Source organism: Cutaneotrichosporon oleaginosum, assembly GCF_008065305.1.
Source record: "Cutaneotrichosporon oleaginosum strain ATCC 20508 chromosome Unknown ATCC20508_contig02, whole genome shotgun sequence".
Lineage (NCBI taxonomy): Eukaryota > Fungi > Basidiomycota > Tremellomycetes > Trichosporonales > Trichosporonaceae > Cutaneotrichosporon > Cutaneotrichosporon oleaginosum.
Genome location: NW_027072171.1, coordinates 1,553,655 through 1,577,462, shown reverse-complemented (window position 1 = coordinate 1,577,462; position 23,808 = coordinate 1,553,655). Strand labels below are relative to the sequence as shown.

At 61.3% G+C, this 23,808-nt stretch overlaps 8 protein-coding genes across 8 annotated transcripts; 3 read left to right on the top strand and 5 right to left on the bottom strand.

Moving 5' to 3' along the window:
• Window positions 1-113: 113 nt before the first annotated feature.
• COLE_02324 (uncharacterized protein) lies at window positions 114-1,711 on the bottom strand (the record flags this gene model as incomplete). The annotated part of the gene is made up of 2 exons (XM_018421049.2): window positions 114-1,226; window positions 1,271-1,711. 2 exons carry the CDS (start codon window positions 1,709-1,711, stop codon window positions 114-116), a joined length of 1,554 nt encoding a protein of 517 aa, XP_018274940.1.
• Window positions 1,712-2,191: 480 nt separating this feature from the next.
• Window positions 2,192-3,599, bottom strand: COLE_02323 (uncharacterized protein; the record flags this gene model as incomplete). The annotated part of the gene is made up of 3 exons (XM_018424664.2): window positions 2,192-2,886; window positions 2,932-3,309; window positions 3,344-3,599. The coding sequence occupies 3 exons, from the start codon at window positions 3,597-3,599 to the stop codon at window positions 2,192-2,194; spliced, it is 1,329 nt and encodes a 442-aa protein (XP_018274939.1).
• A 1,554-nt stretch (window positions 3,600-5,153) lies between these two features.
• On the bottom strand, window positions 5,154-7,182 carry COLE_02322 (uncharacterized protein; the record flags this gene model as incomplete). Its single annotated transcript, XM_018425502.1, has 10 exons — window positions 5,154-5,414; window positions 5,464-5,553; window positions 5,592-5,679; window positions 5,716-5,758; window positions 6,015-6,214; window positions 6,253-6,424; window positions 6,468-6,633; window positions 6,683-6,879; window positions 6,931-6,994; window positions 7,105-7,182. The coding sequence occupies 10 exons, from the start codon at window positions 7,180-7,182 to the stop codon at window positions 5,154-5,156; spliced, it is 1,359 nt and encodes a 452-aa protein (XP_018277267.1).
• A 3,284-nt stretch (window positions 7,183-10,466) lies between these two features.
• COLE_02321 (uncharacterized protein) lies at window positions 10,467-11,399 on the top strand (the record flags this gene model as incomplete). The annotated part of the gene is made up of 4 exons (XM_018424849.1): window positions 10,467-10,533; window positions 10,592-11,069; window positions 11,141-11,313; window positions 11,353-11,399. 4 exons carry the CDS (start codon window positions 10,467-10,469, stop codon window positions 11,397-11,399), a joined length of 765 nt encoding a protein of 254 aa, XP_018277268.1.
• A 1,490-nt stretch (window positions 11,400-12,889) lies between these two features.
• On the bottom strand, window positions 12,890-13,459 carry COLE_02320 (uncharacterized protein; the record flags this gene model as incomplete). Its single annotated transcript, XM_018423720.2, has 1 exon — window positions 12,890-13,459. One exon carries the CDS (start codon window positions 13,457-13,459, stop codon window positions 12,890-12,892), a length of 570 nt encoding a protein of 189 aa, XP_018277269.2.
• Window positions 13,460-14,351: 892 nt separating this feature from the next.
• Window positions 14,352-14,711, top strand: COLE_02319 (uncharacterized protein; the record flags this gene model as incomplete). Its single annotated transcript, XM_018423721.2, has 1 exon — window positions 14,352-14,711. One exon carries the CDS (start codon window positions 14,352-14,354, stop codon window positions 14,709-14,711), a length of 360 nt encoding a protein of 119 aa, XP_018277270.1.
• A 190-nt stretch (window positions 14,712-14,901) lies between these two features.
• COLE_02318 (uncharacterized protein) lies at window positions 14,902-19,836 on the bottom strand (the record flags this gene model as incomplete). Its single annotated transcript, XM_018424850.1, has 4 exons — window positions 14,902-15,149; window positions 15,229-15,334; window positions 15,369-19,656; window positions 19,718-19,836. The coding sequence occupies 4 exons, from the start codon at window positions 19,834-19,836 to the stop codon at window positions 14,902-14,904; spliced, it is 4,761 nt and encodes a 1,586-aa protein (XP_018277271.1).
• A 2,118-nt stretch (window positions 19,837-21,954) lies between these two features.
• On the top strand, window positions 21,955-23,486 carry COLE_02317 (uncharacterized protein; the record flags this gene model as incomplete). Its single annotated transcript, XM_018425809.2, has 2 exons — window positions 21,955-22,789; window positions 22,825-23,486. The coding sequence occupies 2 exons, from the start codon at window positions 21,955-21,957 to the stop codon at window positions 23,484-23,486; spliced, it is 1,497 nt and encodes a 498-aa protein (XP_018277272.1).
• Window positions 23,487-23,808: the final 322 nt, after the last annotated feature.

Sequence of the window (23,808 nt, the reverse complement as noted above, 5' to 3'; positions counted from 1 at the left end):
TGAGGACGACATCTGGACGCGCTAACGCTCCGCCTCACCGCTGACTGACCTACACCGCAGCACCGTCACAATTAACGTCGTACCCTGGCAAGAACTGTGCATAATGTCTACTCCTACTTCTCCATGGCGGCGGTGCGCTTGCGCTCGGCCTCGGCAATCTCGTCTGCGGTCCTGGCGTCGAAGACGCGCAGCCAGCCGGCCCACGCATCGTCCCACGCGACGGGGGTAGATGGGCGGACAATTTCCCAGCCCTCGCGCCCCCCGCGCCACCGGAGCTCGCGCTTGCGGCGCTCGGCGCGCAAGTCGTCCTCAGTGACGACGGGCTTGTCCGTCGCCTTCTCCTCGTCCGTGAGCTCGCGCTCGCCGCGCGCAAACTGGCGCGCGCTCTCCAGCCGCTCCGCCAGGGTCCGGTAGTAGTCCTGGCGCTGCTTGGCCTGGCGGGCGGGCACGTTCTCGTAGTCCTTCTTGTAGAAGCGCTCTGTGTCGGCGCCAAAGTCGGTGTCGGCCGGCAGCTCGGGGGCGAGGTGTGCGTCGGCGTCCGTGGACTTTGAGGGGCCTTCGAACGCGCGCGTCTGGTTCGTGATCAGTGCATATGCGGCTTCGGCGCCCTCGCGCACGCGGTGCCGCTCCGTGAAGAAGTTGTAGATCATGTACGGGATCTGCGCGAAGCCAAGGTAGTTCGTCCACGGGACGAGGAGGAGGGGCGGGTGGGGCGGGAGCGGGGAGGGGGGCGCGTGCAGGTGGGGCGGGACGGCGGCGCCGGGGCCGACGGCGGCGGTGGGGGCGGGGGGGGCGCGGCGGAAAAGGGACGTGCGCGCGGCGGCGGGCGCGGGCGCGACGGCGGGGTCGACGCCTTCGGGCGTCGGCGTGGGCTCCACCCACGTCTGGAAGACCGTGTCCCACTCGAGCTGGTCTTCGATCTCCTTCTCCCACGTCCATGCGTCCACGCCGTTGCGCCACCCGGCACGCAGGCCGGCAAGATACTCTTTCAGCGCGGGGCGGCCGACGAGAACCACGCCGCCCTCGAGCCACCGCTGGTCCTCGCTCTTCGCGGACAGCGCGGCGACCTGCGGCGGCACGCCGAGGTTGGCCTCCTGCGGGCGCGGCTGGAGGCCGAGCGCTTCGCGGCGCTTGCGAAGCACGTCGGCGCGCACGATGCGCGCAATCGAGCCGTACAACGGCGCTTCGACCTGCTCGTAGTCGACGGCGGCGGCGACGAGGTAGGGCTGGGGTCAGACGGAGGCTGGCGTCCACCACCCGCTCAACTCACCTTGATGTACTTCCGGAAGTAGACGAGCGCGCGATTCGCTTCGTCGTCCTCAGGCCATCGCGCACCATACACAAGCACCTTGCGAGGCACATCGAGGCTGCCGACCGTCGGCTCTTTGGCATAGTGCTGCACCTTGGCGATGTACTCTTCGCGAATGGCCTTGGCCTTGGACCGGTCGTCGTAGTACAGGTACGTGAGGCCGCCGACGACGCCGAGGAACACGGTCATCTTGGGCCCAGGCAGCTTGGGCTTCCATGTCAAGACGCCGCGCGGGAGGCCGGTGTACTGCAGCACGCCGCGCCAGCCCTCAAGCGGCGGGGGTGGGAGGCGGGGTCCATGGCCGACGAGCGGCTTTTCGGGGACGGGGATCGAGGGCTTGGTCGATGCGGCTGCCGGTGCGGCAGGCGGCGCAGGCCCCGAAGGGGGTGGTTCTGTCGCCATCGTGTGAGTGAGGAGATGAGAAGAGGATTGCGGATCGCGGATCGCGGATCGCGGAGTGGCGCGAATCGCCGAATTTCTGAAAAGTCCGCCCAGTTTGAGGCCAGGCACGCTGGTGGAGGTCGTCACTTGACCAGTCAGTACGACCATGTCAGTGGGGCGTAGAGGTCTGCGGCACTGCATGTGGCTACTGTTCATAGGGCGTCGAGCTTCATGCATGCTGTACCTACATCTCGAGTGCATGTGCGGGGAGCGAGTTTTACAAGGAAGAAAGGCACTTCTATGACCAGCCCAGACCCAAGTCAAAACGAACTGGTGCATTGAATACTACACAAACCAAAAAGCGCTATTGGTACATGTGAGACGGTGGTGTAGGATGTGGAAGTGATGTGGAAGTGAAAGAGCATGGTGCTCCGAAACGCCCGGTACTGGCTGCGGGCATTTTCATGGTTTTGCGGGGTTTGATCTCACACATATATCATGCTAGCGACGTCCGTATGGCGGCTGCTGGTAGCCGTAGCTCGGGTGGTTGAACGCCTGGTTTCGGTAGGTCGAGACATTGTACTGCGGCGGCGAGCGATTCTGCATATGCGAATGGTCGACCGGCAACGCGGGCGCGTACGCGGCGCCGTGGTCCATGGCTATGGGCGCGGGCCGTGGAGCCTGCACGGGAGGCGCCGGTGCTTGCGGGCGCGGCACGTACGCGGGCGGCGGTTGGACCAGCTGGTCCGCCACCAGCTGGGGCGCTGTCTGGGTCGACCCCGGCGAGCGCTTGATGGGCGACATCTCCTTGTCCTTGTCTTTGTTCTTCTTCTTCTTCTGCTTCTTAGAGCGCAGGCCTGCGGCGACCACCGACTCCTCGCCGCGCGCGGCAGCGGCGTCGTAGTAGTTCCCATCGCGGTCCTCCTCGCGCTGCCGCTTGCGGATGCGCTCTTGCTGCGCCTCGTCGTCGCTCCCCGCGCCGCTGAACTCTTCGCGCGCTGACGTCTCCCCGGGCAGCTTGCCGGCAGGCACCGTTTCAATGTACGCGTAGATGGCCTTGAACAGGTTCGTGTTGGCGCGGATGTCGCGGAAGTCGTCACGGAGATGTTCACGCATCTTGGTGATCTCCTTGGCGAGGCGCAACATGCCGTACGAGTTCATACGCTTGAAAATGAGGAGTCCGATGCCCATGAATTCTGGGTGTCAGCGTGATCTTACGTCAAGCATCACAGCGAACTCACCGACGGGGGCCACACGCGACTCGATGGTTCCAAATGCGACGTCGTAGTAGTCGGTCGAGATGGCGACGAAGATGGACAGTGTCATTTCGACCTTGAGCTGGAACGAGCGTTCCGGCTTGTCGCCACGCTCAAGGAACTTGGTCATCGTCGTGCTGTGAGGCACTGTTTTGCTTTCGGGGTCGTACACCATCATGACGAGCGAAGCCAGAATTTGGAATGGACGGCCGCGAGTAACGTCAAACTTTGGCAGTGTGTCCTTAAGGCCGCCGTTGGCATTGATGTACTTCTTCTCGAGCTGCGTGATCCAGGTGGACCAGTGGCCGCCGAGTGCCTGCAGCTTCTCGGCAGCGGAGAGCGGCATGCCGAGCTGCACACGCTCTGTCGGTCAGCGATGAAAGGCTCGGGGACTCACGGAAGATGTCGCGCTGCTGGTGGATGTCCAAGTGACGGTACTCGACGACTTGTATACTGAGCTGGTCGAACCGTTGTTTCAGGACGATGGGAAGGGGCTTGCCGCCCTTCTGGCCCGGGCAGTCCGTGTACCAGAACTTTTCGCGTGTGTTGGGCGAGATGAAGGGGATACGGCCTTCAATAAAGCGCTGGATCGAGGTGCAACGCTGCTTGCCGTCGATGCAGACGCGCACCTCGATGCCGAGGTCCTCGTTCATCTGGACGGCGAAAATGACCGGCGGAACGTAGTAGTGCTAGCGTCAGCGCGACCCAGGGGGGGGGGTGGGGGGGGGGGGGGAGACCGTACCTGCATCAACGACTGGATGAGCTTGACCTGGCGCGCGTCGGGCCACACGACATCTCGCTGGTAGTCGGGATTGAGGTCGACGGTACCCGTCTGGATGAGCTCTGGGTGTCAGATTCGGTCGCGCGATCCGCCACACGCCACACGCCACGGGGCATACACGTCGAGGGCGCGCCGGTACTCACCAAACAATGACTTCATGGTGACCGTCTTGAAGCGTGGCTCGTCGAGTATGCCCTTGAGGATCTGGCCAATGGTGCTGTTCGAAGGCTTGACATCATCGTCGCTGCCGCTGGCGGAGGCCAGCTCGTCATAGTCGTCGTCCGAGAGGTTATTCTCGAGGCGCGGCATTGTTGATACCAAAAGTCAGGAGGCGGTGGTGGAGGTGAGAGGTCGTGGCGGCGGAAGCAAACGAGGGGCTCAGGGCTCGGACAAAAGGTGTGTGCCTGTGTAGTTTTCACTTTTCAGATGTGGTGGCAAAAGTGAGATAAAGGATGCTCAAGAGCAGAAAGCGAGGTGGGAGAGGATGATATGCAGTGGATGGGGGGAGGGGGAAGCTGAGTGCTATCGAGGAGAGTGAAATGAGAGAATGGGGGGAGGATGTGGGGTGGTTGATGGGTGGTGTGGGGTGGGTGGAGTGATGTGAAGTGAGAGGAATGAGAGAGATGGGGAGAAGGAGGATGCATGTCCCTGTCCACTCTTTTATCCTCCACCCCCCACCAACTGTCCCTCTGCCTTCCCTGCCCACCACACAGATCCAGGCCTTTGTCCCCCATTGGTCCCATGACCTCCTGCCATTTACAGATGCACCCAAAGCAGCCTGCAATGTGCATCAATCCACACCTTCAGAAAGCCTCATACTCCGCAATTGGCAATGCGTGCACTTGAGTGTGCTCATGTGCTCCACGATTGGCAAATGCATGCATTCATGGAGCTTCAAAGGCCTAAAACAAGCAGCTAATTTCAATTTCCTGCCAATTCTGCATGCATGCAGCTCCTTTTCATGCATCTGAGAGGGATGTCATGCATTGAGCCTCGACTTTCTTCCATCGCCCTTGCTTCTATGCATTGGGAGAAGGCGGAAGGAGAGGAAAATTAGTGGGTGGCAAAACAGATCACGTGACTAGTCACTCTCCCCCTCGATGACTTGTCTTTGGTGTGCTCGTCTCCGAATCTCGTCTCACGTATCGTGCACCTTCTGACTCGTCTCGCCGCGGTTGTGGATGATGTGAGATGCTCGAGGCACGAGGTCGATCAACAGTGCAACAGCACCATAAGAACGGCAATCACGAGGCAGGCCCCGTGGCGACCCTGGCACCCAGGCCTTGGACCACTTCGCATTCCCTGCCTGAGTATAAGCCGTTGCATGCATGTTTACTAGCTATCAATAGTACAACGCCGTCTGAGCAAGCGTCAGTCCAATGCCACTGCTCATCTCCCGCCATCACCCCGCGGCGCCGAGTATTTCCTACTCGTCGCTGTCGTCGTCATCGTCAGACATGCTCTCCTTGAGCATTTCGAGAAGCTCGTGCGCCTCGGACAGCTGCGCGTTGAGGATCGCCTGACCCTCTGGAACACTGCCGTCGTCGGCGAGGAACTTGCCGTCCTTGCGGAGCGTATCGATCTGATGCAACGCCATGTGATAGGGGTAAAGGTCTCGCGGGCTGTACGGGCCGCCGTACTTCAGCACCTCGTTGAGGCACTTCTTGATGGTTGATAGCTTGTTGGCCTGTACGTCAGACACTGAATTATGCAAACGGCTCGGGTCTCCGACTCACCACCGGCATCAGCTCCTCCGAGATGGGTTCAGATTCGGCCATCAGGCGATAGATGAGGCCGTAACACCTGCGCAGGAGGTAAAGAAGAACCTGCAGTCAGCAGGGAGCGAAGACATCAATCGACATACGTATTGGCCCTCAGCCTTCTCTCCTGCGGCATTGACAAACTTGCCGTCGACACGCTTGGAGTCAATTTCGCGCAGTTGCAGCAGGTAGCTAGTTGTCAGTGCGCTGTTGGAGTGGTAGACTCACTTATACAGATCCGTTTCGCGCAGCGTCCAACGGTGAGTGAGAGCTGGGGTCAGCAATGTGGACGTTCGGAAATATGGGTGGACGAGACCGCCCGTAGAGGCCAAGCATCGGTCCGAGGCCATAGCGTGCAAGTAAACAGCGACGAAAGGCGCGCCCGGTGTCCGGACCAGACACAGAGGATAGTCTCTCACACAGGCCACGCGTGAGCCGTGCATGCGTCGGGGCCTGCCCAGCCGCACGCGTGTCGCATACCTGCCCGTCCTCAACTGCATGCCCACCTCTCACACCATGGTACTCACTCAGCTGCTCGAGTTGCTGCACCAGTTGGGAGAGTCGCTCGTAGATGGGCCGCAGTGGCGGGCTGACTTCGTCCTGCGCCTCACGCGCCTTAATGTCCTGCACGATCTCAAAGCACGAGTCAATCATGCCTCCGAGAAGTGCCTGTCCTTCGGGCACGGACGAGCCGCCAGGGCCGAGGAACTTGCCGTCGACACGCTTCCTGTCACCGTCAGCAACGTGCACCGATGTGTCACCCACGAGTCAATTTTACGGAGCTCCTCCACAATGGGCTTCAACTCGGTTTTGGGAACCTTTGGCTGACTGGCAAGGGCGATGAGCTGCTTCCGCATGGCCACTAAGCGGTTGTGAATGGGGACGAGCTCGACGTTGAGCACACCGAGCGACTCCATGAGATTCCTAAGGATGGCGTCTGGTACATTAGCGACAGTTGTCGAGGCAAGGCAGCCACGCACCATTGCCGTCGAGCTTCCAGGACATGTACTTGAGGACGGCCTCGGGGTGCTTCTGCTCATCACGGTCGTGCTTGATAATGTCGCGAAGCTGATCAATTCGGTCCTTGAAACCCTGGAGATATGCCTCGGTGTAGATGCCCGACTCATCAAGATGAGTCAGTATTTGCTGCGAGGGGTCAGCGACGTAGACAATATTGACCCGGGTTACAACTCACCCGCATGCTGGCGATCTGGCCATAAATTGCTGGGCTCTCGCGGCTCTTGCCCACGGTGAGGAACATGAGGCTGATGAGAGAGAAGACATCGGCGATGATGGTGTCGACGCGGTTGGGCTCAAAGCCGCCAGGTATGGGAGTGTTGATGCTTGATGAGCCCTCAGTGCGCTCCTCGCGGATGTCCGTGAGCTTGCCCACTGCATGTGTAAGCGTTGCGTCAAGTGGCGAGTTTGGTGGCTACGACTCACACTGCTTCACAATCTCCTTGTAGATGGCTAGGACATCCTGCGCGCGAATGAACTTTGTGGAGTCCTGAGAACATGTCAGTGCCTGCTGTGCGATACCCGTCTTAACCTCGACCCCGCCGCCGCAACAGGAGGAAGGAAGGCAGGGGACAGTGGAAGCATGGACGCAATGCTTACCTTTTTGAGCGCTGTGAGGCGGTTGCGAATGTTGATGAATGATTCGAGAACCGGGAGCTCCTCCTGAACTGTCAGCATGATGGATGAAGAAGAATAGAGTAGGGTGGCGTGGGAGATGGAAGCGCGCCGACTACGTACTTGGGGCACCATGTTGGATGCCATCGAGTCGTTTGGCTGTGGGCGCTAGCTCCGCTGTGTGTGTGTTGAATGTTGAAGAGATCAAGAGGCCAGAATCTGGCGGAGGAGACCGAGTGCGAGAGATGGAAATGTGGGTGCACGTCCGGACAGGGAAGAGATGAGGATGGGTGTGGTGGGTGTGGAGATGGAGAGGTAAAAGAAAGAATGCCAAGGCTTGTGGGCAGCTGGGCGAAGATGAGATTGTAATCGAATCGTCACTACCTCGGCCAGGCGCGGGCCGGCGGAGGGCGGGGGCCGAAAGCGGACCGGGGGCGGGGGGCGGCGGGGGAGTACCGTGGGGTGGGGTGTGATGTAAGGTGCGAGATACCGCGATCGAACCTGCTGGATGAAGCCACTGTTCCTAAGCTTGTAATATCGCGCCTCGCGTCGTGTGATCGTACGGCTGAATTTGTAGTTTTCAGTGGTTGAGGACGCAGAGATGCACAAGTTGAATGAATGTCAACAATTGAAAGACAGGCGGTGAGACGAGGGAGACATAAGAGGAGAGGTGGAGTCGGAGTTGACTTGGGATGGGGGATCGAATAGTGGCTGGAGGCGCACGGCTGTTGTTCCGGATGGCATCGCTGGGCCCGATCGGACATGACTGGACTGAGACATGAGACATGAGCAGGTCGTCGCTGAGTCTGCTGATCTGTTGGCCAGCTGCTGGGCTAGATGGCCTGCTGGCTGCTAGCTGCAACAGCTGAGCAGGTACGAGCCACAATTTCATTGTCACTCTGCTGAACGCGCTCAATTATCAACTGTGAAGCCAGTCTGGACTTTCATGTCGATCATATTATATCACACATGCTCAATGCTCATAGCTAACAATAACACGATGCGACGTACGTAGTGTCGCGTGTCATCTCACTTGCGATCACTGCGCAACTCGAGAGCTCAACGTCGTGAGAGGGGTACGCGTATGCAATGTACACGTCACGCAGCACGCAGGCAAAGCACAATGCACGGCACGGACTTCGGGCCAAGCGACGGGCTGAGACCGAGCTAGGCCCAGCACGGGCAGCATGCAGCACGTCACCGCTCAAGCTTGCTATCGCGCCATGGCGCATCCTATCGCCTCGTTCCAAGCAGCCCGCAGCACCACGAAGTCGCCGTATCGCCGTTGTCGTTAGGCCTGGAAGCCACACGTGTCGCGCCACCCGATTGGACTAGAGGTGCCTGATGTCAGAGCCGCCACACAAGCGATCCCTTGCAAAACCCCGAATCACCACGCCCGAGGCAGCCCGCAGCCCGCAGGCGCGCAGGCAGGCGCGACAAGTTGTTTGTGCTCAGGGCGCAGTTCCGTCCAGGTAAGACGGGAGAAGCACGGCAACCGATAGAGGCTCCAAGGATCCAAGGCAAAGCAGGGAGGTGGTGGTGGAGGTGTCAGGGAATTCGAAAGAGAGGTCGGCGATGCCAAGGCATGTCATCCGAGGGCAAGAGGACATGGTGCCCTGATAAGCCCTGTCGTTGAGCAAGGTGGGCAGGGAGGCCTAACGAGAGGGCTAGGCTTGTCAAAGGAGGAGGAGAGGCGAGGGCTGCATGCACGGACCATCCACACACGCACACTTGAAGCCATCCGCGCCCCTCTTCTCGTCTGTCCTTGGGTGACCCGCCTTGGGCACCACAGTGATCTCCACCCTGGCTATCCGAGCTGCCCCGCCCCGGGCATTCCGCCAAACTCGAAAGCAAGAGTGAGATCCCTCACCCAGCACGGCCAGCACCCACCACCCACCACCCACCACCATTACCCAGAAGCCAGAAGCCAGAAACGGACACGACTCGGACCAACCACACGGCGGCTACCAACAGACCACCCCAGGCCTCCAGTCATCAACGCGCCAACAGCACCACTTCAATTTAGCTCCCGCCCTCCCCCCCTAGACTCACTCCCCCCTCCACCACACACCACCCACACACACACCAAAACGCACCGCACTCGCCGCCCCTCCCCCCCCCCATCTCTCGCCTCCCTACAGCCACCCCACCCACCCACCAACCCACCAACCCACCCACCATCACCCACCACCACCCAACCCCCCCGCCTTTTGACTCCTTCTCCATACCTCACTACAACTCTTATTCCTCTTCCTTCCATCCTCCTCCTCCCCTCCCTCACTCCCTAAACCTCTTCGTAAGTCACCCTCCTACCCCCATCCATCGCCACTCTATTCGTCCACCCCATCGCCGCTCCTCTAGCCGCTCTCAACATCCATCTCCCTCTCGCAGCGCCTCGCGGCTCGGCACCCGGTCCCTTCACCGCCCCCTTCTCAAGGGGAGGCGCGGGCGCGTCCCCACTCAAACACACCTTTCCACTATCATTGCGCCCTCTCCCCACAAGGTGCTCCTCTACGCACCTACGCGCCGAACGTGCAACGCGTAGGCGAGGCAACGGGTCGCGGAGGGCGACAATGTACGCTATCGGGGCATTATTGGCGGCCATCCACGTCACACGCGTGTCGGTGATCGTGCTGTGGTCGGCTCTCCTCCTCCCCCTAACCATCTTCCCTCTAATCCCCCCTCCCCCCACCATCCGTCACCACCCAACCCCTCCCCCAATTGAGTGCCATGCTGACGTCGCGTTCCCATCCATCCCACCGTGTTTCATCCACCCACTGCTTTTATCGTTTTACCCACTCTATCATCCCATCGCTCTCTAATCCCCTGCATAATACGCATACAACAATCCAGATCGCATCACTGTGAGTATCAAAACACACCCTCCTTTCTTTGTCAAGATGTGACGTGGCCGGCCAGGGAAGGGCACGGAAGGCTCGGGGAAGGCGGGGCGAACAAGACACCTGGCGTCCGGTTGCGTCCCGACGACTGCGAAGCGAGCTATGGCCATGTCGGCAGCCTCAAAAGCGAAATGCATCGAGGCTGAGCGCGCGTGGCTTGAGCGAGCAAGCAGAAGGGTGGATGGTCGTCTTGTCGGCATCGTGGGAAGCAGTGCTCTGAGAGGCGCCATCGACCCGAGCTGCCCAGCACTCGAGCTTCGCGCCCCGCCCTCCCCCTACCCCACCTCCCCCCGGTCTTCCCGCTCGCGCAACGAAAACCCCGCCTGTGCGTAAATGTGTGCTGACGCGCTTCTCTTGTTCTCTCGTTACCTCGCTGCTATCGACAACCTTCCTTTTGTCCGCTCATCCATCTCCTTCAACCGCTCTTTTTTTTTCTCCTCCATACAGATGTCGACCTCCCGCGAAGACTCCGTCTACCTCGCCAAGCTTGCTGAGCAGGCTGAGCGCTACGAGGGTGAGTAAAAGAGCGGCAAAATGTGCAAGTAAGCACACGTATCTAACCACCTTTGCAGAGATGGTCGAGAACATGAAGGCCGTCGCTTCCTCGGACAAGGAGCTCACCGTTGAGGAGCGCAACCTCCTCTCGGTTGCTTACAAGAACGTCATTGGCGCTCGCCGTGCTTCGTGGCGCATCGTCTCCTCCATCGAGCAGAAGGAGGAGTCGAAGGGCAACGAGGCCCAGGTCGCCATGATCAAGACCTACAGGGAGAAGATCGAGGCCGAGCTGGCCAAGATCTGCAAGGACATCCTCGAGGTTCTTGACAAGCACCTTATCCCCTCGGCCGCCTCGGGCGAGTCCAAGGTGTTCTACCACAAGATGATGGGTGACTACCACCGCTACCTTGCCGAGTTCGCCACTGGTGACAAGCGGAAGGACTCGGCGGACAAGTCGCTTGAGGCCTACAAGGCGGCTTCGGACGTTGCCGTCACCGAGCTCCCCCCGACGCACCCCATCCGTCTCGGCCTCGCCCTTAACTTCTCCGTCTTCTAGTGAGTTTTGACCAGGGGGGCGCCTTTTTGGGAGCCTTGAGAGACGCAGTTCTTTGGCTGACCTTTTTCAGCTACGAGATCCTCAACAGCCCAGACCGCGCCTGCCACCTCGCCAAGCAGGCGTTCGACGACGCTATTGCCGAGCTCGACACCCTCTCGGAGGAGTCCTACAAGGACTCGACCCTCATCATGCAGCTCCTGCGTGACAACCTTACGCTCTGGACCTCTGACATGCAGGACAGCGGTGAGTATCTACAGAGTATGGAAAGTTGCTGACAATTAGCCGAGGAGCCCAAGAAGGAGGAGGAGTCCAAGGAGGAGGCTGCCTAGGTGTGATGAGAGCATAAACGACGAGACCCGGCAATCAGCATCACTCGGGACTACCCTGTTCCCCAATCTCGCCTCGCATTTTGTCTCTGGTGCTTCGTCGCCTCCCTCCCGTTACCCTGTGGTGTTTTCTCTAGTTCGTCGTTTCCTCCTTCCTTTCCTCTGCAGCCACCGACGCCAATGAATACTATTTCAGACAGCTGAGGTGTGTGTAGGGTTCTTGAGAGAGTTTAATGAAGAGTGTGAAGCAGTCTAGTGGGAGGTGAGCGGCGAGGATGGGGGCGAAGCGAGTGGTCGAGAGGAAGCAATCTGACTGACTGACTAACGGGGTGACTGTGGGTGGTGAAAGTGGGAGCGCGGACATTGCCGCTGAACGCGGCGCGCATTGAATGAGGTCGCGTCAGAGCGCGTCGCGCGTTGAGGTACACAGGCGCTCGTGGGTGACGGAATGGAATGGAATGGAATGGCTTGACTGTCAGCTGTAATGCCGAGAAGCATGTGCTGGGGTGGTGGCATTGGTGGCCATGTGCCCAAGTTGTTAATTGTTGAATTGTCCGTTGGCTATATACTGTAGATCTAATCATTCCCTCCCAGCCAGCCAGCCAGCCAGCCAGCCAGGCCGCCGTGACAGGTCTGGAGCTCTGGAGGTTGAGGGTGCTGCCAGGTGATCCAGTATACGCCAACCACCTTCCTCTCCATCGCGCGTCGCCGTCGCCTCCGCTACCGCACACGTCCCGCCTCAGTTCTACCTTCCCACCTTCCCACCTTCCCACCTTTTCTGCCGTGATCAGCCAAGGCAGCCAGATATCCAACGGACTCGCCGCGCCGCCGGGCCCAGCGCCCGGCCCGGTCCCACGCCAACGCCCACAACGTTCAAAGCCGTCTCTACTTCGGAGCCTTGGCCACTACCTCTCCCGGTCTGCATCTGCTGGGCGCATCTGTTGGCCTCCTCGTCCCCCCCTCTCAGCGCTCTGCACTGTTGACTCATGCGACGTACGTGCCGATTCAATGTGCCACATGTCCAATCCCGAGGCCGACGTCATTCACATTCCGCATGTCGAGTCGGTCGTCAGTCGCCAGTCGCTAGATCGCCAGCCAGGCAGGATAGGATCGAGTCCACGAGTCCATGTCGTGCTCGCGTGCTCGGTCGGGAAGACGACTGTACGCGCATGTACGCTTTGATGTCGGAGCGAATGTGTGTCTATGGTGCATGCGTGGTGGCGTCATCGTCCAGAATACTCCAGACCCCTGACTCGCCGACTCGCGCACTCCGCAGCGGAGCGCTGATCGCTGAGCTGCCTGGCCGATCCGTCGGCTCACTCCGGTGAGTCCACTCACAACCCCAACTGGTGATCTGGTGACTTCTTTCATCTTTCACTACTGTTCTTCAACTACTATACACTTCATGCTACGGACCCCATGCGATTACGTGTGTTTGGTGGTTTGAGCGCGGATGCGCGAATGAGTCTATGGCTGCTCACTGCTGCGACGTGTCAGCGCTTTCCAATCGAGGCGAGGAGGGACGTGCTGTGACCCGCGAGATTGCTCAGAAGGCACGCCCCGGGTGTATCGTCACACCCGGCACCCGGCACCCGGGGTTGGGGCGGGGCGGGGCGCACGGATCGCTCGTCCACTCGCACGACCATACTCACAGCAGAGAAGCCCGACTTCTGACGAAGGGGGCTGGTACCGAGGACAGAGTTGGCGGGGGGGCTCTGGGCGATGCCGTGGCTCGTACGGGCGATGTTCGCGAGGTCGACACCGTTCTGCTTGAGCCCGCCCTCGCGGTAACGGAGGGCGTCGGCACGCTCCTGGTCCGACACTTGGCTCATCCGGCGTTGGGGCGCGGCGGGCGTCTCGCGCTCGGGCAGGTCTTCGACCTTGTCACCGTCGGCGGGGGCCGAGCCGTCGTCGAACATGGCAGTCTCCAGCTCGGCGTCGAGACGGCCCTCGTGCTCGGCCCGCTCTTCGTCGTTAAGCGAGCCCCAGTTGTGGGCGCCGGCTCCGCCCTTGCGCTCAAACTCAGACTTGGTGAGGCCTGTACGCGAGTGGCGGTCGCGCATGATCGCGGCGGGAGAGGTGTTGCGCTACCGGTGGAAGCAATGGAGCGGCAGTGGGCGCACGTCCAGGTCGCACGAGCGGGGTGGGGTTGGAGGAGACGGGGGACGCCATTAGTGGTGACGGAAGGAGGAGTGTGCAGTAGGCGCAAGAAGCGGAAAGCAGAGAGACACCGGGGTGAGTAAATGTACAGGTTACAGAGGAGTCATGGTCATGCGAGTGACGTGGACGTGGACGTGGATGTGGATGTGGAGGGAGGAGGGCAAGCGTCAGTGACGGGTCTTAGTCCGAGGTCGCGAGACATACCTCGGTACGAGTCATGTTGGGCACTGGTTAAGGTGGTTGTTGTTGGGGTTGGGTGGTGAGGTAGAGGTGCTGAGAGCAAGTGTTGATGGAACGCTGGTGGACGTCTGTGAGGAGAGAGGAGAGAAGTAGAGAGGGCTTTGGGGCTTTATAGTGGGAGGAGGGGGGGAGGTCAGGTGGTGTCGATGGTGTGAGTGGATCGGCGTTGACGTGGGCTGGGGGGAGTGTCGAGTTGCTGGAAGCATGTGGCATGTGGCTCTTGTTGCTCCTACCAATTGCTACCAACGCTATCGACTCGGCACGCCTTCCCCAGCTATGAGAGCGAGGAGAGCGAGATCGGGTATTGTCCTCGTGACCTTCATCCCCCCCGTCCACCCCCTGCCACTGACGTCAATGCCAACCTTGTCCCCACCGTACAGTCCAATTACACTCCTCCATTCCAGGGGCTAATCATCCCATTAACAATCCATTTCAATATCTCTCTCTCTTGGCACTCTAACCGTCCTCGCCCACGCTCACTCATCCATCATCCACCTGCACATCTTTCACATTCACATCCTCTCTATGTCTCAAGCTCATCTCTCTATAACGACCATGTCGTCGCTCTCTCTATTAACAATATTGCTACAGTCAAGTCTCGGCGCGCGCTCACACTCTCTCCTTGCTCTCCACCTTCTTCTTACGCTGCTGCCACCACCTCTTCTTCTTCTTCGACTCATCCTCCTCCGTGTTCTCCTCCTTGACATTGTTCTCACGCACAATGGCGAGGAAGGCCGCCTCCGTGGACGCTCTGATCGGTTAGCCCTGTCTCTCGTCTCTCTCTCGTCCGACTCGTTGCCTCCTAAGCTGCTCCTAACCCCTCGCGATCGACAAGGGCGCCGGAGAGAGGCGCAAGCGGGCCCCAGCACCGCTGCCCTGTCTCCCCCGCATCGTGCACTCATGCACAGCCGGTAGCCGCAGCTCCTCTGCTGCCACAGCCAATGGCGCGGCGCGGCGCAGCTTCGTTCGGCTTCCATCCGAATCCGAGGCCTCAACCCCCGCGTCGACGCAGGGTTTTGACCCAAGCGGGCCCTGCGACGCCGCCCCTTGCCCCTAATCCGATCGCAATCGGCCCACCAACCGCCCAGTAACCAACCGAATCCACTCACTCATGCAGTGTCATCTCGCCAAGTGCGAGGTCACGCTCCGCCGCTCGGAGCGCGCCGAGGAGCGCGTCCAGCTCATCCTCGCGCACGCCAGGCACCGAAATGCGCGTGAGCGTGTCCGTGGCGACTTGCGCCGAGTTGAATCCACTCTCGCGGAGGTACGACACGAGCGGCTGCACGTCATCCGCGCGCGCGTGCACCTCGTATGTCGCGAAGCGCGACTTGAGGGAAGCCGGGGTGCCAACCGCTGTGTGTTAGCACGGGCGTGGGCGCGGGGCAAAAAGGAAGGGGGGAATTGACTCGGCCGCGCAGGCCGCGGAACTCACCGAGTAGCTTTGACGCAATAATGCCGACGCGGTTCGAAAGCGCATCGACCTCCTCCATGCTGTGCGTAGTCATGACGACCGCGCGGTCGCGTGTAAGCGCCTCGAGCTGCGGTCAGCGCATATCTTCCTGAATAACTCACAGTGTGCCACGCCTCGCGCTTGCTGAAGGGGTCAACGCCGGACGAGAACTCGTCAATGAGGATAACCGGGCGGTCGCCGATGAGGGCGCACGCGAGAGAAAGCTTGCGCAGGTTGCCGCCACTGAGGGAGCTGGCCAGCTCGTCCGACTTGATTGTAAGACCCGAGACGGCGAGGAGGGCGTCGACGTCGCGACCAAGCTGTGCGCGGGGCACACCCTTGAGGCGGCCGTACAGCCACAGGTGTTGGCGGACAGTCAGGTGAACATCGATGGCCGAGTGCTGGGGGCACACGCCGAGCGACTCGCGTGCCTGGTTGCGGTCGCGCACAATCGAATAACCAGTGACGCGAACGTCGCCGCGCGTCGGGCGCTCGACGCCGCGCACGACGCCGAGCGTCGTCGTCTTACCCGCGCCGTTGGGACCGATGAGGGCGAACGTGTCGCCCTGCGCAACGCCAAAGGTCACGTCGTCGACCGACGGCTTGGCCCTCTTCTCGAACTGCTTCGTGAGGCGGTCAACGATGAGCGCGTCGCTCGAGCCTGCAGCACGCTTCGCCTCGTCAATAACGTCCGGCGAGCGGTCGGCGTCGGCACCCTTGATCTTCTTGTTGCGCTGCGCCCAGTGGGGGATAGGACGCCCCGAGTCGAACCACACGAGGAGCATGAAAGCCACCACACCCTGCACGATCATGTAAAGGATCGGGCCGCCGAAGAGGGTCATGTCGCCGAACGACTTTTCGGTCCGGCCGCCGCGGCCGTCGCAGAGGAGGTTGAAGATGTTGACGCTGACGAACGCCGCGCGCACAATGCTCGCGACGGGGTGCAGGACCGCATAGCCGAAGTGCGCGATCGCCATGTTGCGGTCGGCGCTGCCCGTCTTGTCAGACATGGCGATGACCTGGTACACGACGACGTAGAAGAGGAAGATGACACCGTTGATCGAGGCAATGGCGGCCCAGGCCCCGAAGCTCGTCTTGAAGAACAGGCTGAGGAGGTAGGCGCAGCACGTCGCGCTGATGCCGTACAGGACGAGGCAGACCCAGAACTGGCCGAGCGCGGTGAACTGGCCCGCGCCCGCCGCAGCGACCGTGACGATGGTGGCGACGATGAAGATGCCGGGGAGCTCGAAGGCGAGGTGTCCGGCCCAGAGGGCGGCGGGACGCGCACCGTTAGAGTACTGGTTGATGCGGACGCCCGCACGCTTTTCCGTCGCGGGGTAGATGGCCGCAAACGCCGGCCAGATAGCCATGACCATGCCGAAGAAGGTGATCCACAGAAGCGCCTTGCCCGTCGGCCCAAAGTCGGCGTACGGCAGCTCCTCGTAGCTCACACGGATGCGGAACGGGTCGCTGGCCGGCGCGAGCTGCTGGAACATGGCGTTCGAGTAGAGGTTGAGTGCACTGAGGCCCTTGACCTGGAGGATTCGGCGTTCGGGGTCGCCTTCGTACGCGACGAGGCCCTGGCCGAGCGCGATACCGCCGAACGTCTCGTTCTGCATGTTGCTGCGGATGGCGGACTCGAGCGCGGCGCGGCTGTCGACAGTCCGGAAATTGAGGCCGGGCGTCGATGCCCAGTCGCCTAGCTGCGCGTTGTCGGGGGCGAAGAGCGGCTTTGAGAACTGCGGCATCACAGCAAACAGCGAGGACGGGTACGTGAGGTCGCGCAGGCCCTCGTCTGTCGTCGTGACGGGCTCGCAGCTGGGCGAGCGCCCGTTCATGAATACCATGGGGACGGTCGCGCCGAGCGAGATGGCGATGACCGCCGCGATGGGGATGAGCCACGCGCGCCGCAGCACCCACAAGCGCTTGTGCATGACGCTCGCGGCCATTTCGGCGCCGGCGCGCCACCACGGCCGGTTCTCACACGGCGTGAGGTACAGCTGCTCGCCGGCGGCGACGCGCGAGACCTGCATCTCGATGTCGTCCGGCTTGTCCGTGGCTTCGGAGGGGGCCCCGCTCGCGTCGCGCGACAGCGATGCACCGCTGCGCGGCGACTCTTCGTCGCCGTTGGCGCGGTTCAGGTCGATGAACACGTCTTCCAGCGTCGTGCTGCCGACAGTGTACCGCAGGTCGGGGTCGCGCGCGCGCTTCTCTGCCAGGACGCGCGCAAGCGCGCGGATCTTGCCCACGTCGTTGCTGCCCGTCGTGTATAGGTGGCGGCCCTTCGTGGCGCGCATGCTGATGCTGGGGTCGTGGACGCGGAGGGCGTCGAGGATGTCGAGGGCGGTTTGGGATGCGTTGGCGCGCGTGTCCTCGACGGCGAGGATGAAGCCGTGCCCGAGGCGCGTCTTGAGCCCCACCGGGCTGTCGACGGCGAGCAGGCGTCCAGGGGCTTTGAGGATGGCGATCTCGTCGCCGAGGTAGTCGGCCTCATCGAGGAAGTGGGTGGTGAGGACCACGGTGGCGGGCGAGCCGCCGTCGAGGCCGCGGCCACGCACGTCGGCGAGCACCTTCCAGATCGCGCGGCGCGAGAGGGGGTCGAGGCCGCTGGAAATTTCGTCGAGGAGCAGCAGGTTGGAGCCGCCGGCGAGCGCGCACGCCAACTGCAGCTTGCGCTTCTGGCCGCCACTGAGTTTCTGGGAGAGACATTTGGCCTTGGGCGCGAGGTCGCAACGCGCGAGGAGGTCGAGGTCGAGCGCCCGATCGCGGCGCCCGTCCGTGCCTTTGATGGCGCGCCAGACGGCCGCGTGCTGCTCGCAGTCGAGGTCGTCCCACAGCACATCCTTCTGTCCTGCGATACCTACGCGCAGGTCCGGCGCGTACTGCACGTCGCCGGAGGTGCGTGAAGTCAAGCCGGCGATGATGGACAACGCGGTAGACTTGGCCGCGCCGTTGCGGCCGAGGAGGCAGAAGATCTCGCCGCGCGGCACGTCAAAGCTCAGGTCGTCAATGGCGAGCACCGACTTGCGGCGCCCGAAGAAGAAGAAGCGGCGCGAGTCGTAGCTCTTGCGCAGGTGCGAGACGTGGATCGCCGTGCCCGGCGCCATGCGGCCGGCGTGCGTCGCGCCCGCGATCTTGAAACGCGCGGAGAGGCGACCAAAGAAGCCGGGCGCCTTGTCGCTGTGCGTGCTCGGCAAACCGAAAATGGCGCGCTCGGCGATAATCGCAATGAAGGGCCACAGGAAAATGTTGATGATGCCAAGAAGAATGAGGAGGACGGCGCTCGCGTCACCGTCCGGGCTCTGCTTCACCCAGCTGAAAGGCAGCTTTGCGACCTCCCAGCTCGCGGCGTTGCGGTGGACGAAGATGACCAGCGAGGTGGGGAGGAGCATGGTGAGGACGCCTTGGAGCGCGGCGCGCGACTCGACGAGGATACCTGCGATCGCGCCGAGGAACGTGAGGCCAATGGTGGCGATGGCGGCGAGCGTGGGTTTCTTGGCGAAAGGCACGGCGACGAAGAAGGTCCAGCTCGCGATGCTGAGGCCCATGACGATGTACGCGATGATGAGGTAGCCGAAGTTGGTCTCCTTGAAGATGATGGCGCGGTAGATTGCCGCCATGGCGATGAAGGAGGGGAAGTGCGAGGCCGTAATACTCAAGTGCCACGAAAGGATGCGGGCGAGGGCGCCGCATCCCATGGCTTCCAAGAGTTCTGTGAGGCCAGCGGCGCGCTCGGCTGCGACATATCCGGGGAGGTGGTAGGCGAGGAAGAGGAAGTTGACCACAAACGAAATGACCAGCACGCCGCGCATATCCTCGAGGAAGTCGATGCGGATCTTCTCGTCGTACCCGTCGTTATCCAAGGCCGTGTACACCCAAGCGTCGGGGCGCTCTGGCGCACTCCCCGTCACTTGGTTCATCCATGTCGAGTCAATCGCCCACTGCAGCGGCAGGAGGCGGCGCATAAAGTCGTCCTTGGTCCAGTCGTCGACGTCGACGACATCGAGCCCGAGGTCGCCGCGCATAGTGTAGTTCAGTTCTCCGGTATCGGCGTTGACGGCGTCGAAAAAGACGGCGCCGTAGCAGTCGCTGCGCCCGTTCAGGTTCGAGCGGCACGCGCGGCTGATGTCGTCCTTGTTCTCGATCGTCTCGATGTTCACGCCCGAGTCGACGCCGGCGGACGCCAGCGCGCTCTGCAGCAGCGGCGCGCCGCTGCCGCTCGGGTCGTACATCACCAACTTGTAGCCCAGCAGGTCCGAGGGCACTTCGGGGAGCACGGCGATGCGGCCTGCTCCGCGGTTACCGGCGTCCTTGTAGAACTCGCTCGTCTGCGCCACATAGCTCGAGTATGCGGCGGGGATGATGAGGCAGCGGAACAGGTTCCACCACTTGTGTCGCCAAATAATGATCCTGGTTGTTAGCTCTGCGTCCGCGTCGGAGTTGGCGGGTCAGTGGGGTATGTGGCGCTCACCAGTTCTTGCGCGTCAAGGCCGCTGTCTGCGTCCACACCTTGCTGCGGCTGCGGTGGACCTGGACATCGGCCTCCTTCTCGCTATGGCTCTGGGAGCGTTTGCTGAGATTCCAGCCCATGGTGCAGTGATTGTTCGGGATGGTCGCCAGCGGAGGGCTTTAGTAGCTCAGCGCCGGCGAGAGGGGTACGGTGGAATAGGTTGTTGGGGCGCGAGACGTCCCGGGGTCCGACGGGGCCGGTGGGGGGAGTGGGGGCGGCTCCGGAACGCGGTGCAGTTGCGATCTGAGGAGGTGAGTACCGGCGGGTGTTGCGTCGTTGTCTCGAAAAATGCGGTGTCCGCGTGAGTGTCAGTGTGTGGATCTTAAGTACTCTGGCTGCTGGCAGTCCGGACTCGAGGCGCAAAAGTATCCCGGCATCGCGAGGGTGTGAATGCGCTACGGCTCTTGGCAGGTGATGCCGGGTGCGGGGCGTGCCTCCGTGCCTGAAGGTTTATGGAACATAAGATGTCTTGGCTGCTGCGCTGCCCAGACCGGCTTATCCCCCCCGCCCCTTGCGCCGTTGACGTCACAACTCTATCTTGCCTCGCCGTAGAAGCTCTCGCGACCTGTCGCTTCCACCCGGCGAGGCTGTGCTCCTTCGGATCGCGCCAACGCTGTTGAGCAACGACGGCGTGCTAAAATGGGACTGGAGCGCCGACACTTGACTGTTGACTGTCGACGGCGACTGCTGCGGGCCGTACGCGGCGCCACCGATCGCGCCACGCCGTACGATAGCTGCGGCGAGAGCTCGAGGCAGCAAGGCTTCCATCAGGGTTGGCTCGGCGTCCATTTCCGCAAAAGTCTTTCTTAACAACAATCTCCCATGCCGATGTCCACCGCCTCGCTCGACGGGTCCGATACTTTGTAGATTCAGCATCTGAGGTGCGACAAGATGCGTGTGCACTAGCGCGAGGCGGTGTGGGTATGGGAAGCATGCAGTCGCACCACCGGGCCCGTCCTCCGCAGTTTACAAGAGATCCATGGAAAATAGTGCTCGCGCCCATCCGAACATACGCCACTGTCGTGCGCCCAGCTTCCACAATCAACGCGTCTAGGTCTGGTGGCTGCGCATAGCGTCGTCCACATCGCGCGGGCACTACTGGTTCAAAATGGCCGTCGGCCAGCGACTGCGGCAGCGCAAACGCGTCAGACGGAGCGTGGCGCCGGATAAATTGGGGCTGAGTCTTGGCGTCCTCCGGGACGGAGGACAGAAAATACGCGCACGTCGTGCGACTGGGCCCCCGTCCGACCTGTTAGTGATAGGTAGCGGCGTGATGAGGCGCAGTACAGACGGAGATTTTCTAGCTTGAGCTTGTTGACGTCAGCCAGAGGCCCCCCACCACCGCCGTAAAGTGGCACTGCCGATCAGATTGATCAGCAAACGTCGGCGAGATTGCCAGTCCTGATCGTCGGCCCCTTCCTTGCATCGGGGATCGGCGATGCTTAAACCCCCTCAGATCTCACAGCCAGTGCAGAACGCTAGACAGTCCTTCCAGACTTTCCGGACTTTTCGAGATGCTGGGCAGCGTCTTACGAAAGAGCTGCGACCCAAACGTGCACACAGCAGATCGAGAAGGCGGCCACTCCGTCATCTCGACCTTCAGTACCCCATAGATACCAGCCCTCCGAATCATGCTGGCCTCCAAATAATTGGATATGCTGTTTATCTCGTCCGTGGCGACACCAAGTAGCAAGCCGCTGCCACGGCCGGGAGCCCAAACCTCACGCAGCCACGGTCTGCAAAAGACTGGGGCACCTGAGATCCCGTCCTTTGAAGTAACAGTTGAATTTGCATTGTCGTCCCGGAATCAAACGTTATCTCGCCGTATCAGTATGAGATTTCGCTCTTAGAGTTAGGTACCATACCAGCATCCCTTCGGCGTACTACTTCCTGGCAAGCACCGACCGCCATGGCATGGATGTCGGACATCTCTCGGACATGCCCGTCGCGCAATGCGCCGACGCGACCGGCCCGCGTCCCGCACTCGTCGTACGAGCCCCGCCTCACCAAGCCTGAGGCACGCGGAACGTCGGATACGATCGTCGGCAGCTTCGCCGAGCCCGCCGACCTCCCCACCCACCCTCCACCCTACACCCTGTGCTCCGCGTGATACCGGCGCCGCAAGCACGCCGCGCCGAGCGTCTTGTCGTCTGACCATACATAAGGCGTGGTGCGGGGCACGACACCCCGCAGCCAACATGACCCGCGCCCCGCACACCCCCGACTCGGAGAAGGAACGGAGCCTGTCGCTCGAGGGCCAGGTCGACGACCTCGCCGGCAAACCGCGCTGGTATCGCTTCGGTGTCAACTCCTGGAGCCAGATCACGCTTGTGAGCATCATCTGCTTCTTCCTACCGGGCATGTACAATGCCATTGCGGGACTGGGTGGCTCGGGCCAGCTCGACCCCACGATCGGTGCCAACGCCTCGGTAGCCCTCCTGTCCGTTGGCGCCGCCACCGGCTTGCTGGTTGGTCAGCCCATGTTCGACATCTTCGGCGTTCGCTGCATCATCATCGGTGGCTGGACATATGCGCTCTACACCGGCTCCCTCCTCAACTACAACCACCGTGGCAATGGCGCTTTCGTTATCGGAGCTGGTGCTGTGCTGGGTTGGGGCGCCACCTGTTTGTGGGTCACACAAGGCGCCATCATGCTCTCGTACCCTCTTCCGCACCAGAAGGGCCGCAGCATCGCCTGGTTCTGGATGATCTTCAACCTTGGCGGTGCAATCGGCTCGTTCATCTCACTCGGCATCAACTACAACCGCATCAAGGCCGGCACGGTCTCCGACTCGACGTATGTCGCCTTCATGGTGCTCATGCTCTTCGGATGGGGGTTGTGCTTTTTCCTTGTCCCGCCACACCTCGTCCGCCGTACGGACGGCTCTCGCGCAGCCCCTCCCAAGGTTGCTTCGGAGGGCAAGTGGTACGACAACTTCACCCAGAAGGCCAAGGACGAGATTATCCACATTATTCAGCTGAAGGACGAACCGCGCATCCTCTTCCTCATTCCCATGTGCTTTGCCGCCAACTGTAAGTCTCACTTACGGCCCAAAGCTGACACTCAGGGTTCTATTCGTACCAGCAGAACATCGTCAACGGCGGCTCGTTCACGCTGCGCGCGCGCTCGCTCAACTCTGCTCTTTACTGGGCGGCCCAGATGTTTGGCGGAATGGCGATCGGCCTTATTCTCGACATGCCGTGGTTCAGCCGCCCTAAGCGCGCGCTCTGCGGATGGGCCTTCGTCTTCGTAACCGGCAACGTGATTATGGGTGGCGGTCTCGCCTACCAGAAGTGGTTCGATGCGCAGGGCAAGAAGAACTTTATCGACTTCTCCGACTCGAAACTTTACGTCGGCCCTTGCTGGCTCTACATCTGGTACGGTGCGCTCGACGCGTTCTGGCAGGGCTTCGCCTACTGGATGCTCGGCGCGCTCTGCAACACGCCCAAAGAGGCGGCGCGCTTCGTCGGCGTCTACAAGTCGATGCAGTGCGTTGGTGGCGCCGTCGCGTTCCGCCTCACTGCCAACCACCTGAGCTCGATGAAGCAGTTCATTTCGAACTGGGCAATTGTCGCCGGCGCCCTTATTTTCGCCCTTCCCGCCGTTCTCCGCGTCACGGAGCCCACAGAGACTGAGGCTAAGGGCCTCTTCGTTTCGGAGGAGGACGACCGTCCAGGCGCGCAGAACAAGAAGGCCGCCGAGGCCCGCCGCGTAAGCTCTGTCGCGTAGGGGGTTAGGAGGGGTAGGACAGGGCGAAGTGAAAGTGTTATCGAATAGCTCTCGATATTGAAAGTAGTTTTTGTCCGCGAAATAGCGTGCATGTAATTCTTGACCGGAAGAACGAAGGTGACGGTGTGGGCAATGCCGGTGTAATTCACTGCTTGAATTCATTGCAACTTGGCGTCACACGAGCTCTGTCACACGAGCTCTGTCATACCTCCACTGTCTCACAAACATTGTCATACCTCCACGGTCACACGAGCACGGTGCTACGTGCACGGCTTAAACAGCGTCAAGAGTTGGCCTGCAGACTGTTCGTTGGTAGAACACC